Source organism: Brienomyrus brachyistius, chromosome 6 (assembly GCF_023856365.1).
Source record: "Brienomyrus brachyistius isolate T26 chromosome 6, BBRACH_0.4, whole genome shotgun sequence".
Lineage (NCBI taxonomy): Eukaryota > Metazoa > Chordata > Actinopteri > Osteoglossiformes > Mormyridae > Brienomyrus > Brienomyrus brachyistius.
Window position 1 is genome coordinate 4,410,812 of NC_064538.1, and position 15,395 is coordinate 4,426,206.

Here is a 15,395-nt window from a genome sequence, read left to right on the forward strand (position 1 = left end):
AGTAACAAGCCAAAGACTGAACTGAAAAACGAAGCCACGCTTACAGCCAGAGGGCAGTTCAGGTTAAGCGTCTTCAGCGAGGCCACCACAACTTACCCATTAGTGGGATCTGAACCAACAACCTTTGGTTCTCTGCTGCCAGAGAATTTGCTTTTGTTGAGATAAGTGAGCGGTGAATGAAACCGCTGTGATGATCACATAAAGAAGATGAAGATTTTAAAATGTGCAGCACAAGAAACACCCCCCCCCCCATTCTCCTAACATGCTATTTATGGGGGGAAATCCTGAATATTGATTTTCTACCGAAATTTTAGGTTTTAAGCAAACTCCAAGACTGAAGACGAACCCGGCTAGAAAGAATTCCTCGGAGAGAACAGCTTGAGATCCATTCTAGGTTTCACAAGTTAGTCTTCACAAGTAGAGCGCCCCCTTCAGTCAGCCAGAGAAAATGTACGCCCGTGTTCCTCACAGGCTTGCCCTGTCACCGCTCTCCAGCCTTCCCAGGCCTGTCAGCAACTCCCAACCATCAGAACATCAGGCAGCAGGTAGCACAGTGAGCATAATGTGCTTCCCGGTATAAGCACCGGGCAGGTTACCAGCAAAATGACCATCTTTAGGCACAGATGATACGTGACCTGGAGGAAAGGAACGTGCTGTGGGTGTAACTTGAAGAGCGGCACGTGGCCCCTCCTCCCCCCGCCTCAGAGGCTGCCCCACTGCCATGCCATCGGGTGGCGCTGCTCCCTGCTTCAGCGTGGCTGGGGTGGCTTAAATGTCCCTGGCCACCTATGATGAGCACCGCAAGGAGGAAAGTGGAGCCCTATCAGCCTCGGAAATCAGCAACATGGTGACTCCACACTCGCTGCTTCTTATCTGGGTCAATGCTGTAAAGCCCCCACTCCCCCTCCCACACACACACACATTACCTCATCGCACACGTCATGGTGTCTCACGCAAGCACTCATACTGAAGCGGCGGCGTACGTGTGTCTTCAGATCATATGGTAGGGCAGGGAAAGCATAACCATCAAGTCACGTGACCTCTAACCATGACATTGTAAGTTCAAGTCACACTATAATACAAACATGATAATCTGAGGACGCTAGTAAACCAAAAACCATCCCTGGGGGGGCAGTAATGGCCTCTCACTTATTTCCCAATTTTGTTAATTGTTACAAGAGCGACTGCCGGTCAGGTTGAGCAAGGAAGAGTTTACGGTAAGAGGAGGAATGGAAAGAGTGCAAACTATGCAAATGTCTCTGTGCAAAACTGCCCCTGAGCACTTTAAGCAATGCGGATCATACCACAGCAGCTTGTGATCCAATGGGAGATGCGACGTGCAATTCCAGCCAATGAAGGCATCCCAGCCCGGGTCCCAGGAGACCCCAACACGGCCAGAGACACTTCACTTTTAGAACAAAAGCTCGCCTACCTCTACTCCTTCTTAAGGGTAAGGCGCCTTGCAGTTTGGTGCTGTGGCGCTATTTTTGGATATTAACCAAAGCATCTCCCGTTTCGGTCTTTAACATTTGCGCAGCCGGACAGCAAACAAACAAACGGGAAAGTGCTTGATATCAGCTTTATTTCCCAAGGTTCCCAGTTCTTGCTAGAAACATACCTTGAGCACTCGAGAATCAAGGAAATGCGAAATATAGCCGGCTGTTGCTACCCGCCTAACGGTTATGTGTGCATTTATAACCCCCCGATGCACTTTCACGCTCATCGGAAGCACCGAACAGGATCTGTCCCGTTCTCCTGAAGCCATTTCCTGCACCGCTCACTATTCCAGAGCGTGGGCGTGAGCGGCGGGTTTGCTGTCACAATGTGTGATACAGGGGGCACGGTGATACAGGAGAACGACACGGCACCTGGCAACGGAAGCAGCCATTTGGCCGCCTGCTAACGAGGAGGATTAATACTGGAAATGACAGGGTACGGGGAGGGAACAGAGGGGCAGCAGGTGGTGTAGTGGTTAAAGATTTGTGACTAAAAGCACACTGCTGATGTGACCTCGAGAAATGCCCCAGTAAAAAAAAACGGAAGCAGCACTTAAGAGAAATGTAAGTCATATATTAGATCCTTCCACGCAGCTAAAATGCAACCATAAAAACGGTCATAAAGCAAAACAAAACTACTTTTTAAAAAATGCTTCTCCAACACAAACCCCCCTTATTGCAAAATTATCCAGAAACAAAGTGAGGCTACGGTTCGGATTTGTGATCTGATTTTAGGAGCTGTGGAGCAGGAGCCTGGATGCAAGCCCGGGGGAGCAGAGAAGTGAAAGATAGAACAAAGTCAAGCAGGGTACTGTTCTCTGAGAGGGGACAGCGGACCAAAAATAATTAAACAGGTTAACACTCTAACCGCATGAAAACTACTAGCAATGTGGCGATCGATTGGGGGGAAATGGGGGTTAATTACGTGCCCAGTTTAACGAGTGACAAAATAAACTCAACCAGCGCAAATAAATCTGTATGAGATAGAGAACATGAAGGACAGTAGGAGGACGTTGGCTTAGTATGCACAAATGGAAGAAATATTTAGCAAAAAAAAAACACCCTTCCAGGCCATTAAAGAATCGGGGTTTAATTTATAATATCCACGCTGCCGTAACACTGCTTATGGTGCACAACTGAACTGGACCATCGCCGCCGCACACGGGGGAATCGGGGAACCGATATCGCAGCACCCCATGAGGACCAATGGTGACCCCAATGGGTCATTCATCCCGACGCCCTCCAGACTCAACACGGCCACTATTTTGGAGGCAGCGCTGCTTCAGCCGCCGTCGCCACACGTTTCTGTCCTGCCATCGGTCACCTTATACATGGTCTTGCCTCACTGCCCAGTACCGCCTTGAGGGAGACGCAAGGCACAGCACCGGCCCCGAACCTGTCCGCTATAGACTAACGCCCGAGCCCCCCCTCCAGGACCCGCAAACAGCGCTGCCATCGCCGGGGAAGACAGAGACACCTGCACGGCTCTGCGTGCAAAAAAAAACGTCAACCAGCCTCCCTTTGCATAAACACACCCTACAGGAACCACCACCCTAAAGCACCCCCACCCCCCAAAAGATCAGGTGTTGCGGATGGGCGAGCCCCTACCTTTAAGGCGCAGGTAGAAGACCAGCGTCAGCAGCATCACGGAGGCGGGCGGCGGCTCTCTGCTACTCCGCTCATGGATGCTCTCGCATGGCAACGCGTGTCTCTTCCCGAGAAGCGCTCTGTTCCCGACTGCTGCTGTCGTCCACCTCCATCTCTCCACCCCCCACCCTCACGTGGAGCTGCCTCTCGATGGCAGTCTGGCAGGATACATCCCCCCCCACACACACACACTTCAGACCCGCTCTGAGCATGCTCAATCTGCCCCCACCCTGCCAGCCCATGACAGCAGCTTCTCCTTTTCTGTAAACAAAGGGGGAAGGGGTCTGGAAGTCAGCTCCGGTCATTGCTAACGTAATTTTTAAAACCACTTTCGTGCATCACCGTTGGATTTAACCATCAGCTTCGATAAAAAACCCCGAGACAGATTTGTTACCGTTGCACGGTGGATGCAGTGACACCATCTGGCCGCTAGATGGAGCCCTTAGCATTCAGTGTCACGGCCAACAACGCAGCGTTAAAACGTATCTTTCCAAATAGAGAAAATGAACTATTTCTGGATATTGGAACGTACCAAGTCGGTAAGAAGCAGACAGCGCCTACATTTCTTCATGTGCCTTCATCCATTTTTATCTTCAGAAAATAGACCATCCTATACGTAGGGCTACACAGTGAAGAACGACCTGCAGCTCCTGTCAAACAGCTGTTTGGGCTACCTTAGCACCTGTCGCTAGATTAAATTTACTGTTTTCAATCACCAGCAACACACTTGGGAAAATATACGGCACGTTATTTTAAAATATATTGCACATCTTCACACTCACGGCCGCACAGGTACTTCTGACAGTCGAGCAACGAGAGCAAACCGTGAAACCGCAGAATGCGCATGATTTGCAGTATAAAACCAGGTGTTTCCATAACTAGGTGGATTACATAATCCTAGCAGGGGAAATTAGAAAGCTGTGATGAGCATACAGCGGCGGAGAGAAGCGTTTCCGGGAAACAGGCAGTCAGGCGCGTGCCTGCGTGACCTTGGCGACACTCTGAGGGCAGGACGGCGTTTGTATGCTTGAGTCAGTACGGGCGGAGATAAGCGAATTCCTGCAAACAGTGTGGCGGTAAGACAAGCAAAATGGCTCGCCATCTTTGCACCGACTGGTACAGTTTCTCCCACATACACAGCTAGAGAGACACAGTACCCCCAAAACATAAAGCCACATTCTCTCTCTCTCTCTCTCTCTCTCTCTCTCTCTCTCTCTCTCTCTCACACACACACACACACACACACACACACACACACACAATATCCCACACATAAAGACACATTCACACACACACATAAAGACACATTCACACTCTCTCTCTCATAAACACACACACTATCTCACACATAAAGACACATTCACTCACTCTCACTCATGAACACACACACTATCCCACACATAAAGACACATTCACACTCACTCTCTCTCACACACACACCTAGGCGATGGGAGACAGGAGCCTCAAACTGTGCATTCGTTTGCTCCTCGATGAACATTTCTTTCCCCTCTGTAACCCGCTCACATCACAGTGCTCCGAATGCACGATCAAGTGCAACAATTCACATGGAGCTAAAGTACAGTCAGCATTCACACGCGTGATGCCAAAGGAATTTTGTGCGATCTCGTGACAGGAAGACAGCAGACCCAAAACTCAAGTAAATCCGAACCTCTTGCAGGGATGGACCTGAACTAGACAGCTAAATGACGCTATGTCATTGTTTGGTGCCCGTATAAAATGTTCCTCCAGAAGACAAGTGATCCACTGAAGCTGGCAGAGAGACAAAATGTCAGCACATGTTATACAGGAGAAACACTGGCCTACATGAGAACACTGTCGCCGCATGGGAGTGCGCAGGAAAAGGAGCTCATTGTGGCATTTTTAGTAGCATGCATGCCATACTGTTTCCTGTGGCACCTTCAATAAAATAACTGGCATTCGTCATTAATGAGCAAATTATTCCCAACTACCGATGTCATTCAGGAGTCAGTTATAAACTGCTTCCTGTTTACAAGAGAAAAAAAATAAAGTTTGCAGATACAAACTGCTAATTTCAGACCATTATCCGAGCGACAAAGATAATCACCCGCTAATACGATTCCATTAATACACAGAATTACTGCTGATCCAAGACAGCAGAGAAACATCAGCTAGTTGCGTCTGTGTGGGGGATTCAGTAGCCAGTGTTATTCCTGCCATATATCCTGTTGTGGTCGTTGCTTGATCGTATGAGATTCAGCACCTCCACAAGCCTCTAAGTCTGTCTGTACCCACGTATACTGGTTCATTTTTTTGTCCAAACTCACTCGCTTCTATAGGAGTTTTGTTCAGTCTCCTACCTTCCATTGGCTCATGAAAGGATTACAAGCTTTCCTTACACTGACTACATGTTCACATCTATAGCTTCTCTTTCCTCCCGATTTCCTGCAGCACTCGTACTTTCAGCACTCCTCTACACGTATTCTTCTCTAAAAGTCTAACTGTCACCTTGATTCAGAGATTTATACTGACGTGTGGCCTAATAGCACTGCCTTTTAACGCAGTGCAGTGGGTAAGGTACCCTTCCTGCTTTTCATATATCTTGAAGTTTGCCACTAGAGACTATTCTTGTCCGCATGGCAGAAAAATCTTTCCCAGGACCTGCAATGTTTTGCAGTTCAGGCTGATCTGGTTTACCATCCCCCGCTTTCCCCTCCCCAATAAATGCGACAACTGCTACAGACCTGTCAGCACATTGCTACTCGAAAATAACATCTATTTCCTTGGCTGGATGTGTCGCCGTTCAGCTGTAGGTGCTTCCGAAAGGGATTTTTGGCACCTACCGCCGCTCGGCTCTCGGTTAATTGAACGGCGCGATGAAGGGGAGAAGAACAGCAAATCGTGAAAGAAGAGTCTCAAGGAAAGTCTATCGCAAGTTGAGGGGGAATAATCAAAGCGGTCTCCTTGGGTTTTTAGACGCACTTTTCCGGTACTGTTACACTAAGATGTAAAGGCAGAAGCAGATGGAGACGTGAGGAAGGACACAAAGAGTTTTGGTACCTTGGCGTGGGATGAGCTCTCTAGGTAAGATTTGCTGTATTAAATGCACAGAGGATAAATAATCTGTTTGATATAGTTCAGCTTTCATTACTGCCTATAACTGAGAACAGGCAGGTTTTTTCTTATCATGGGAAAATGGATGAGACAGGCCTCCAGGTGCCCATGGCCCAGATCCTATATAGGAAAACTAGAGGTATATTCCCAATTGGGAGTGTTGTTTTCGTATAGTTCTGCTACGTCTACAGTCGGCATATTTCTAAAATTCAGATTTAATATTCATCTGTAGAAATGTTCTAATTCCAAAGGTGATTTGAAAACTTTTCAGTTGTGAAGTTCATTCATTATAAGCAATCCTGCATGTACAGCTAAACTTTCAGATCAACAAAGGCAGATGAAATGGATTTTGGGATTAAGGATACATCACCGTGGCAACAACAGGTATACAGTGGTCAAGTGACTCTGGGATTTGGGATTTTTTTGGTGGCATTTTTCAAGGTAACTGCGTATAAACAAATAAAAAGGTTAATAAGACATAGGCCTAAATACTAAGCCATTTATTTTTCTTTTCTTTCTTTTTTTAATGTTAAGTTGGAGCTAAGTCCATCAAAGCTTGGAGCCCACAAGATCTGTCCTGTGGTATCTGGCATCAAGACATTAGCAGCAGATGCTGTAAGTTGTGAGGTCGGGCCTCCACGGATCGGACTTCTTTGTCCAGCACATCCCACAGATGCCTGATAGGATTGAGATCTGGGAAATGTGGAGACCAAGTCAACACCTTGAACTCTTTTCAATGTTCCTCAAAGCATTCCGGAACAACTTTTGAAATGAGGCAGGGCGCATTATCCTGCTGAAACTGGCCACCGACACTGGGGAATACCGTTGCCATTAAAGGGTGTGCTTAGTCTGCATGTTTAGCTAGGTGGTAGGTGTCAAAGAAAGTTCCACATGAATTCCAGGACCTAAGGTTTCCCGGCAGAACATTGCCTGGAGTATCACACTGCCTCTGCCGGCTTGCCTTCTTCCCATAGTGCATCCTGGTGCCATCTCTTACCCAGGTAAATCACGCCCCAACACCCGGCTATCCACACAATGTAAAAGAAAATGTGACTCATCAGACCAGGCCACCCTAGACAGGTGCCACTGTAGTGAGATAATCTATGTTATTCTCTTCACAGGTCAATGGTTTTAATGTTACGAATGTTTGGTGTATGTGTCATGAATTGCACAGCATGCATATTAATATTGGTACAGAGCGGTTAAACAATATACTATAGAGTGAATGCATTTGTACTACACACATATCGTACATTCGCAGGTGGTGCCACATAGCCAGGCCAGCCTTGTATAGCCTGGTGCAGTATCAGCGGACTGAAACGTAGACTATTAAGTTCAGCAAACTGTACAGGTGTGATGTACCCCCTGGCTTCAACCTGCATTTGCATTTGGGACCAGAACCACAAGCCGGTTTGGGCGTATCTCGATATTGTAGCTGTTCATCATGTATACATCACTGTATGCATACAAGTTAGATATGGACAACAGGTCATTATTTGGCTGCCAGCGTTGCTCATTCTCCTGCAACGGTTATGCTAAGCAACACACCCGTGAACATCCTGCTGAGTCCCACCTCCAGGCCTCTTTTGATCTGTGTGCGTTACTCACTAGGGACCTCGGACATTAATGTCATCGGACGCGACTCGATTGGGCCTAACTCGACTCGCCACTGTATTCCAACATGCAGTAGATTCAAACTAGCCATTTGCAGTAATTCGCTCGGGTCCCTCACCCTGGTCCTGATGGACTGCAGGCAGTGCAGATTTGGTCCCATCTGAGCTCTTAGGCATCTGATTCCACTAATTATCATACTTGCTTGATTGAATTACCAACCTCCCCCACTCAGAAGGGTCCTGGCCAATGTGGTGCCCCAGGGAAATATCACCGCCGGTGCCCCCCCATCCGCACCAAAGTGAAATTGGTTGGCAAGATGGCGTCCTCTTAGATGCTGACAGCCAGCGTGGCAACCGATGTCACTTTATGGGACTGATCAGCCCTGTATGACAGGGAAAATCTCACAATGAGTGAAAAGCTCCATGCTTTCGAAGTGCCATGACACGACATCAGAAGCCTATTTAATTAAAACTCAACTGGCGAATTTATGTAGTTCACTAATACATGGCTGACTAGTTTGGGGGTAATTACAAGCAAGCAAGCTTGCTGAAAAAGGTTAACAAGTATGTCATTTAGCGCCCCATGGTGCCACTACCTGCCCAGGAGCTGATTCTCTGCCCCCTCTCTGGCCACCCGTGTACCTGCCTGTCAGGTCAGCAACATGCTCCTCCACAGGAGTGGGCAAAGATGAAGACCTGTCATTTCCCACCCGGGGGGTGAGATGATGAACCTGCGAGAGCTCAGCTCAGTCAGCACAAAAATGACTGGGTAGGAGGGAAATCGCCCCTCCCATCGCATCAAGAACCGTTCCCCAGATTATATCATCAAAAAGATAATTACACGCCGTCAGTCGTACAGGAGCACTCTCATATGGGAGGATATCGCCTTTTTTTTACATTTATATGGCTGTCTAAATTGCTATTTCAGTGCGCGTGAGCTATTTTTACATAGGCACACACTGGAATAGATATTATTAGCAGACAGATAAAATCGAAAGCCCACCTACAGCTCACTAAGGACAACGGACGTGTCCATATAATACCCCCACCCACTCCCCACGCTGCCTCACATCAGACAAATCCAGAAGGCCACCAGCAGAACAGCGATAATGAGCGCAGGCAGGAAATGTTTCCCCAGCACTATGCAACAGCACCGTTTCAACAGAAAAACCATACCACCGCATCAGGTGTCCTAGTGCTTTGAGGTGTTTGGAGTCAAGGAAGGATATTTCTGTTAGACCCTAAGCACACTTAAGCTTAGTCGGCTCCTCGACAGCGGCATGTTTGTAATGTGCTATTTGCTCATTTACTATTACTAATGCCAATATAAACTCATTCTAAATGTGATGCCTGAAACACTTTCCAAAACAGTTGGGAGCATGTTTACCACTGCGTTACATCACTTCTCATTTTAATAACATCCTAAAAAGATCATTTGGGGAACGAGGACACTCGTCGTTGTCATTTTTTTCCCCATTGCTGAGTAACTTGCACAAAATGTGCAAAATGCGGGGGTGTCCGCCGTGGTCTTCTGTGCTTCATGACGCACCATGCGTTCTTCAATGGGAGGCTGTGGGCACCACCAGACATACACACTTTAGTTGCAATGCTCCAAAGTGTACTCAGTTTTGTTGTATACTGTGTGTGTGTGTGTGTGTGTGTGTGTGTGTGTGTGTGTGTGTGTGTGTATGCATTCACAGTGCCCCAACTTCTCCGGAAAACCAGAGGAAAAAGTACTCAGCCACTCCATGCTTCTCATTCACTAAATTGGTTGCTTTTTTAAGCAACATCATATAGTCCCTAGAGGTAGTGATGTAGTCAAGACCACCTAAACCAAGAGCATGTCGACAAGACCAGAGTATATTGAGACCGAGACAAGACCAAGACCAAGGCAGGGCGAGACCAGTCAAGGTCAGAAACAGACTAATGTTTGACATAACACACTATAAAATGTGGAGCATAGGCAGAATCTTGGGGTTAGGCAGTATGGACAAAAATTTGTGTCACAGTATAAATTTGAACCAAGGATTTTTTAAAATTTCAATATAAATGCTTCTGTACAAGTGTAACATTTTTTCCAGATAAGATGCACCTTATTGGCTGCATATGAACTTTGAAGCAGGACATTAACGTGTTAACAAACAGACGAATATTAAAGCGTTGTGATAAATATTGAGGCGTTTTCATGAGTGGTCTTGATTGGTCTTGAAATAAAACCTGGAGTCCTCTATGTACGAGACCAAGACAAGAGCGAGTCAAAATAAAGTCGATTTCGAGACGAGACCAAGACCGTAAAAAAGTGGTCTTGACACCAAAAACCGGTCTTGAGTACTACAACACTACCAAGAGGGCTGTGCCCAGGAGCCTAACGATGAAACCAAGTAAACAACATGAACACGATGAGCCTAAAATGATAACTGACTGTGAACCAGTGACCTTGTGATTACAGGAACGGTGTCTGAGCCCACTGAGCCATGCAGTGTCCCCAGTCATTCTGCTGACAGAAGGATGATCATCTTTCATAAAAGGGTAAACAACGCATACCGCGCTACACATAAACACAATAGGTACAGCTAGACCGTGACTTAAGAAAATCAACAAAAAAGCAGACAATTATGAAAGCCATATGCCAGTATCTCAGTGGTGCAGCCTACTGGGAGTGAAAAATGGACTGGTAATGTGAGAAACAGGGAAGAGTCATTAGACATTAACTCGTGCCATCAAGGCACCTTGTAAACTAGATTAATTATGATGTCTTTGAGTAAAAATACACTTTTAACAATACTGTTATTCTCAATGTTAAAGGCTAAAAAAAACATAAAATTAACTTGTAATAGCAGCTACCTGTATTCTCTGTATTCCATTCATCCATATCCAGACATGATTTAACACCATTTTACTTACCCAGCAGAACTCATTCTTAAAAGTTTGGCATGGCAGAAAGCTCTTTGGCAAGAAAAAGGTCATAATATTATTTTTTCACTCCAACAGCAAACAACGTTTTTTTGAATTATGAATTTAATTCGATGGCGTCTGAAGTACATACTGAAAAAATGAGTATAATTTGTCATATGTACTGCAAACAAGCCCTCAAATGAAATGTAATGCCGGATCCTGATACTTGATATGAGGGACAGAAATGTTCATGTCCCTCGTTAATAATATCACCATCTCTGGGACATTATTCTGCCCACATTTTACTTGTGACAATCAGCTGGTAGCATAGCAGTTAGGGACACAGTTATGCAACCTGAAACCGTCCGGTTCAATCGCCAACGAAAGAAAATTACAATGCTTAAAAAATGCTTAAAAAATAGTAACATTTGAAGTCACTAGGATAGTGTACGAAATAAGTCAGCCATTTTGTACATAACTATTCCAGAATTGATCTTGCACCAAGATCACATCGCTGAAAACTGCACATTCGGAATGCAGTGAAGTTTTGGCTGCAGGAATTTGCAGTTGGCTGTAGTTGTGAGGGCCAGGTCCTTAAATCCACCCATAACTCATGCAGGGTTTATGTAATGGGTTCAAAACTCGATAAACGCCCTTTGGAAAGGTTTAGCCGGCTGGAGTGAGTGAGTTGGCCGCAGCTGGGCAGTGTGGTTACCCTCCAACCCTCCAGGAGGTTGGGTGAGAGGAAACCAGCCCAGTTACGATTGGTGGAGCCCACCAGAATGACTTCACCACCTCCCCTAGTACCAGACTCAGTAGCTTTCAAGAGCGCAGTCTTCCACTGTGGTGCCAGCAGGGAGGTAACACAAAAGCTCGCAGAAGGTCCTGGGTTCAAGCGCCCGGAATAAGTCTCACTTTTGTATTCGACCCAAGATCTGTAAGTAGCCAGTAATACACATGGATACATGGATAAATCTGTTTTAGCGGGAATCTGACAAACAAACATACATACAAACAAACAAACAAACACAATGTGTCAGCTAAATGAATAAAATATAAAAATGCAATAAAAGTAATGCAGGAAACGTGACTCATTCTCTTCATAAGGTTATACAGAGAGAGGGAGTTCCCTCTCAAGACATGAAATCCTGGAAATTGAATCATCGCTCCCAAATCAGGCACCCATCAAAAAGATGTTGGTGCCTGGTGTCTGTCTGGGAGCTGAGAATAACGGGAATGCTTGAGCCCTTAACCCCATTAACAGAAAGACTGTGAGACACCACTCTCACTTTCGGGCATTCCCAAAATGACCATTTCAGTCAACTACTGTTTACATGGGGGCTATAATATGAAGCAAACAAAACAAAGAGGGGGACTGATGCTGAATATTGCCGGAAATCCTGGGAAGCCATATTTGAAACGAACAGTTTAATCATCGCAGTCTGTGCATCAGCTGGCTGTCTCGCCCTTCGCCGCGAAGGCCGTGTTAATTCATGCGACGTCGCCGTCCAAACCGCACTGCAATCATTCATCGCGGCGAGACACATACTGCACATAAGCAGCACCTGAATCGCCTTCAATGTCTATTAAAAGGAAGGTTTTGAGACCCCAGCACACTGATTGTGCCAAATCCTAGGATGTCAGACATTTCTGCCTACCGCTGCAGTCCTGGCCTGAGGCCGGGATTAAAACCTGCAGAGGGATAATTGTGGTTGCCTTCACCTGACAGTCAGAGACCTATGCAAACTCCTGCCAGAGACCTGCCATCTCCTCAAGTGACTTACAGCTGTTCTGCAGGTAAGCCGGACCTGCCCCTTAAATCCAATAAATGAGAATATGGTGAGTAAATACAGCAGCAACTGACATACATAACTACAAGAGTACAGATACAGACTGGTCCGCAACTCCACAATAGCATTTACGTAAGTGAACAGTTAGTCAACAAGAACAACAGCAGTACTAATTACGACATAAGCAGCAGTAATAGCAGTATGTAGGATCAGAGGGAATAACCCAACACTAATACTAATGTTACTAATACAACATAGTGGGACCGAAATGAGATGCGATTGCTGTCTGTACAGGCAGCTATTTACTGAAGCAATTCAGGATAACTGTCTTTATAACAGGACGTCCCTGCTGCCTGGAAGATGCCCAAGCGTCGCTGTCTGTTACCGCCACGCTTTGTACCGCTAACCGTCAGCTGCTGTGAGCGCCCTGATGCACCGAACTCCCCCTCCATCTGAACGCCCGCTATTCCGTCCCTGTTTCTTGGCTAAATTACAGCACCCACCCAGAAAGCAGGCAGCCCACAGCAGACACCATACCACCCACTACCATCACAGGCAAGTTTTCCTAATTTAAACACATTTAATTATGAATCAGACAGACTCTTGTGCGAAATCGCACAAACACCGTAAACAAGCTTTTGGACTCTTGTCTTGTCAGAGCATCATTAAAGTCACAGACAATAAAAACAATAATGTTTCTGGGAAATATCACGAAGGATGCTTATCCACTGCCATTATATAAAGCATCCCAGCTTACCATTATTAATCATAAACATACCAAGAAGACCTTCTGAAAAATATTCCTAAACCTTGTGTGAATATTGCTGATTCCTGAGCTCATAATGCGTGAGGTTATTCCTGCAAACTAATGAGTTTTTTTGTTACATTGTGTAACAATTAGCATAAATACTAATGCTGGAATCCTTAGTTAATGATGCGTTACACGACGCATACTCACTGTGTTGTGTACACATGCACTGCTGCGTAACAATCGTTGCCCCAGCTCATCTCATCTTTCTCATCTCACCTGTCATATTTTCGTGTCGTACGGCAGATATAATATAAAACCTATTTCTGTTCTTTCAGGAGTTGCACTTCTGCCTTGGAGATGTGCATAATTATGCTTCATAACAACACCCAGTGGCTGAGTGTGTCATGTCCTCAGCCCACACGAGATTGCATAACGCGAGGAAAAAATGCTTAAACTCTTCATGAAATGTCCTATGAGAGGGAAAACCTTTAAATCAAGTAATAACAAGTTCTACTGCAGCTATGGACAGTGCTGGACTGGCAATCTCATCGTTTTTGAATGCTTCATAGTTAGTTTTTTGATTGTAAATTCAATTTTGAGAAATTGTAAATATAATATGTATTAACTAGTAGAAGTGAGCAGTATGATATGCGTAGCTGGTTTGAAAACTTGGTAACGTTTGAAAAGTCATTTGGATAAGTCTGACATGTAGGTAACAGAAGAGATATCCCTGCTTATGTTCTAATGCTGCGATACTCAATCATTTGATATCATTCATGATAAATTCCGTAGGCAGTAGGTTGTGGGTTCAGTTCCTGCCCTGGCTCTCTCCTGTGTTTTCGGTTTGCATGGGTTTAGGTGAAGCGCTGCGTCTTTACTGTGTGACTACGTGAGTGTGGGTGCCCAGTGGATTTCCAATGTGTGCCTGGTTAAATCCCAGTGCACACCCAGTGTAGCCTAGGGCACATTCCATGTTCCTCAACATATATGTGGAATATGTATGACCTAAAGATACAGTGGTTTCCATATCCAGCAGCGGAAGTGCTCTAGACGCCAGCTAAAGTAGGGTTACTTCGTTTTTTAAAAGTTAAAAAATAAACAGCTATAGAGTTCATGGGTGTAAATTACAGGGGGAATGGGGAGGTTGTACCCCCCCGCCCCCCCATTGTTCAAATCGAAGTTACACCCTTGGTAGAGATGATGTCTGAAACTAAGATTCTGCATCTAAGAAACAACAACAACAACAACAAATTTATTTTTATATAGCGCATTATCACAACATTACATCGTCTCAAAGCGCTTTACAGCATCCCCACCCAAAGCCCCCAGTGAGCAAGCCAAAGGCGACAGTGGCAAGGAAAAACTCCCTAGAAGGAAGAAACCTTGGGAGGGACCAGACTCAAAGGGGGAGCCCATCCTCCAGGGGCCGGCAGGGATAGTCAAATAGAGAGATGGCTAAGTGCCAGAGATGGGCCAAGTCACATTGTCCCAATCATAAGATTTGGGAAATTTTTTTTTGGGAAACAAACAGGAAATGAGGACCGATGAAAGACGGGCCCATGTCGTGCATTTAACCCTCGAGCTGCTGGGTCTCACCCAGGAGATTCAGCACCTCGGAATGAAAAGCCAAGGCCAAAGAGAGTCTTCAGTGAGGCAATCAGAGCTGAGTGCAGCCGAGCGAGGCGGCTTTAAAGCATCAGGGATCCGGCTGCAGAAGCTGGCCGGGGGGCAGACGGGGCATCACTGCGGCTGCTGATTAGCCAGAAAGTGAAGAATTTATGCCGCTGTGAAGAGGAACTGAAGTATAAAACCTCTAATCAGGCCTAATGAATATTAAGAGCAAAAAGGTAGCATAGTAGTTAAGGGCTGGTTCAGGTTCTTGGAAAACCTCGACTTGTGCCCTTGTGTGAGGGTTGCTGGGATCTCGGATTAGGGCATAAAGTGAGCATAACTGCTGTTAACAGCATCCTCTGTACTGACCCTCTGACAGCACTCTACCCCTAACACTAACCACTGATCCATGGTCAGCGCAGTGTCACCCAGGACCCTGCAGTGATGTCAGTGATGACAATCGCACCCTTCCTCTTGAGTTCTGCTCCAAATTTTTGAA

The 15,395-nt window shown here is 45.9% G+C and overlaps 1 protein-coding gene across 6 annotated transcripts in view; it reads right to left on the reverse strand.

Moving 5' to 3' along the window:
- prkcz (protein kinase C, zeta) overlaps positions 1–15,395 on the reverse strand; it is a 113,393-nt gene that overhangs the window by 42,046 nt on the left and 55,952 nt on the right. The window contains exon 1 of one of the 6 annotated variants that reach the window (XM_049017847.1): positions 3,105–3,321. The exons of the other annotated variants lie outside the window; for them this stretch is intronic. Coding sequence (XP_048873804.1) covers positions 3,105–3,141 — 37 coding nt within the window. The 5' untranslated portion in view covers positions 3,142–3,321. Of the gene's footprint in view, positions 1–3,104; positions 3,322–15,395 lie in introns of those variants that run through there. 6 annotated transcript variants of the gene reach the window in all.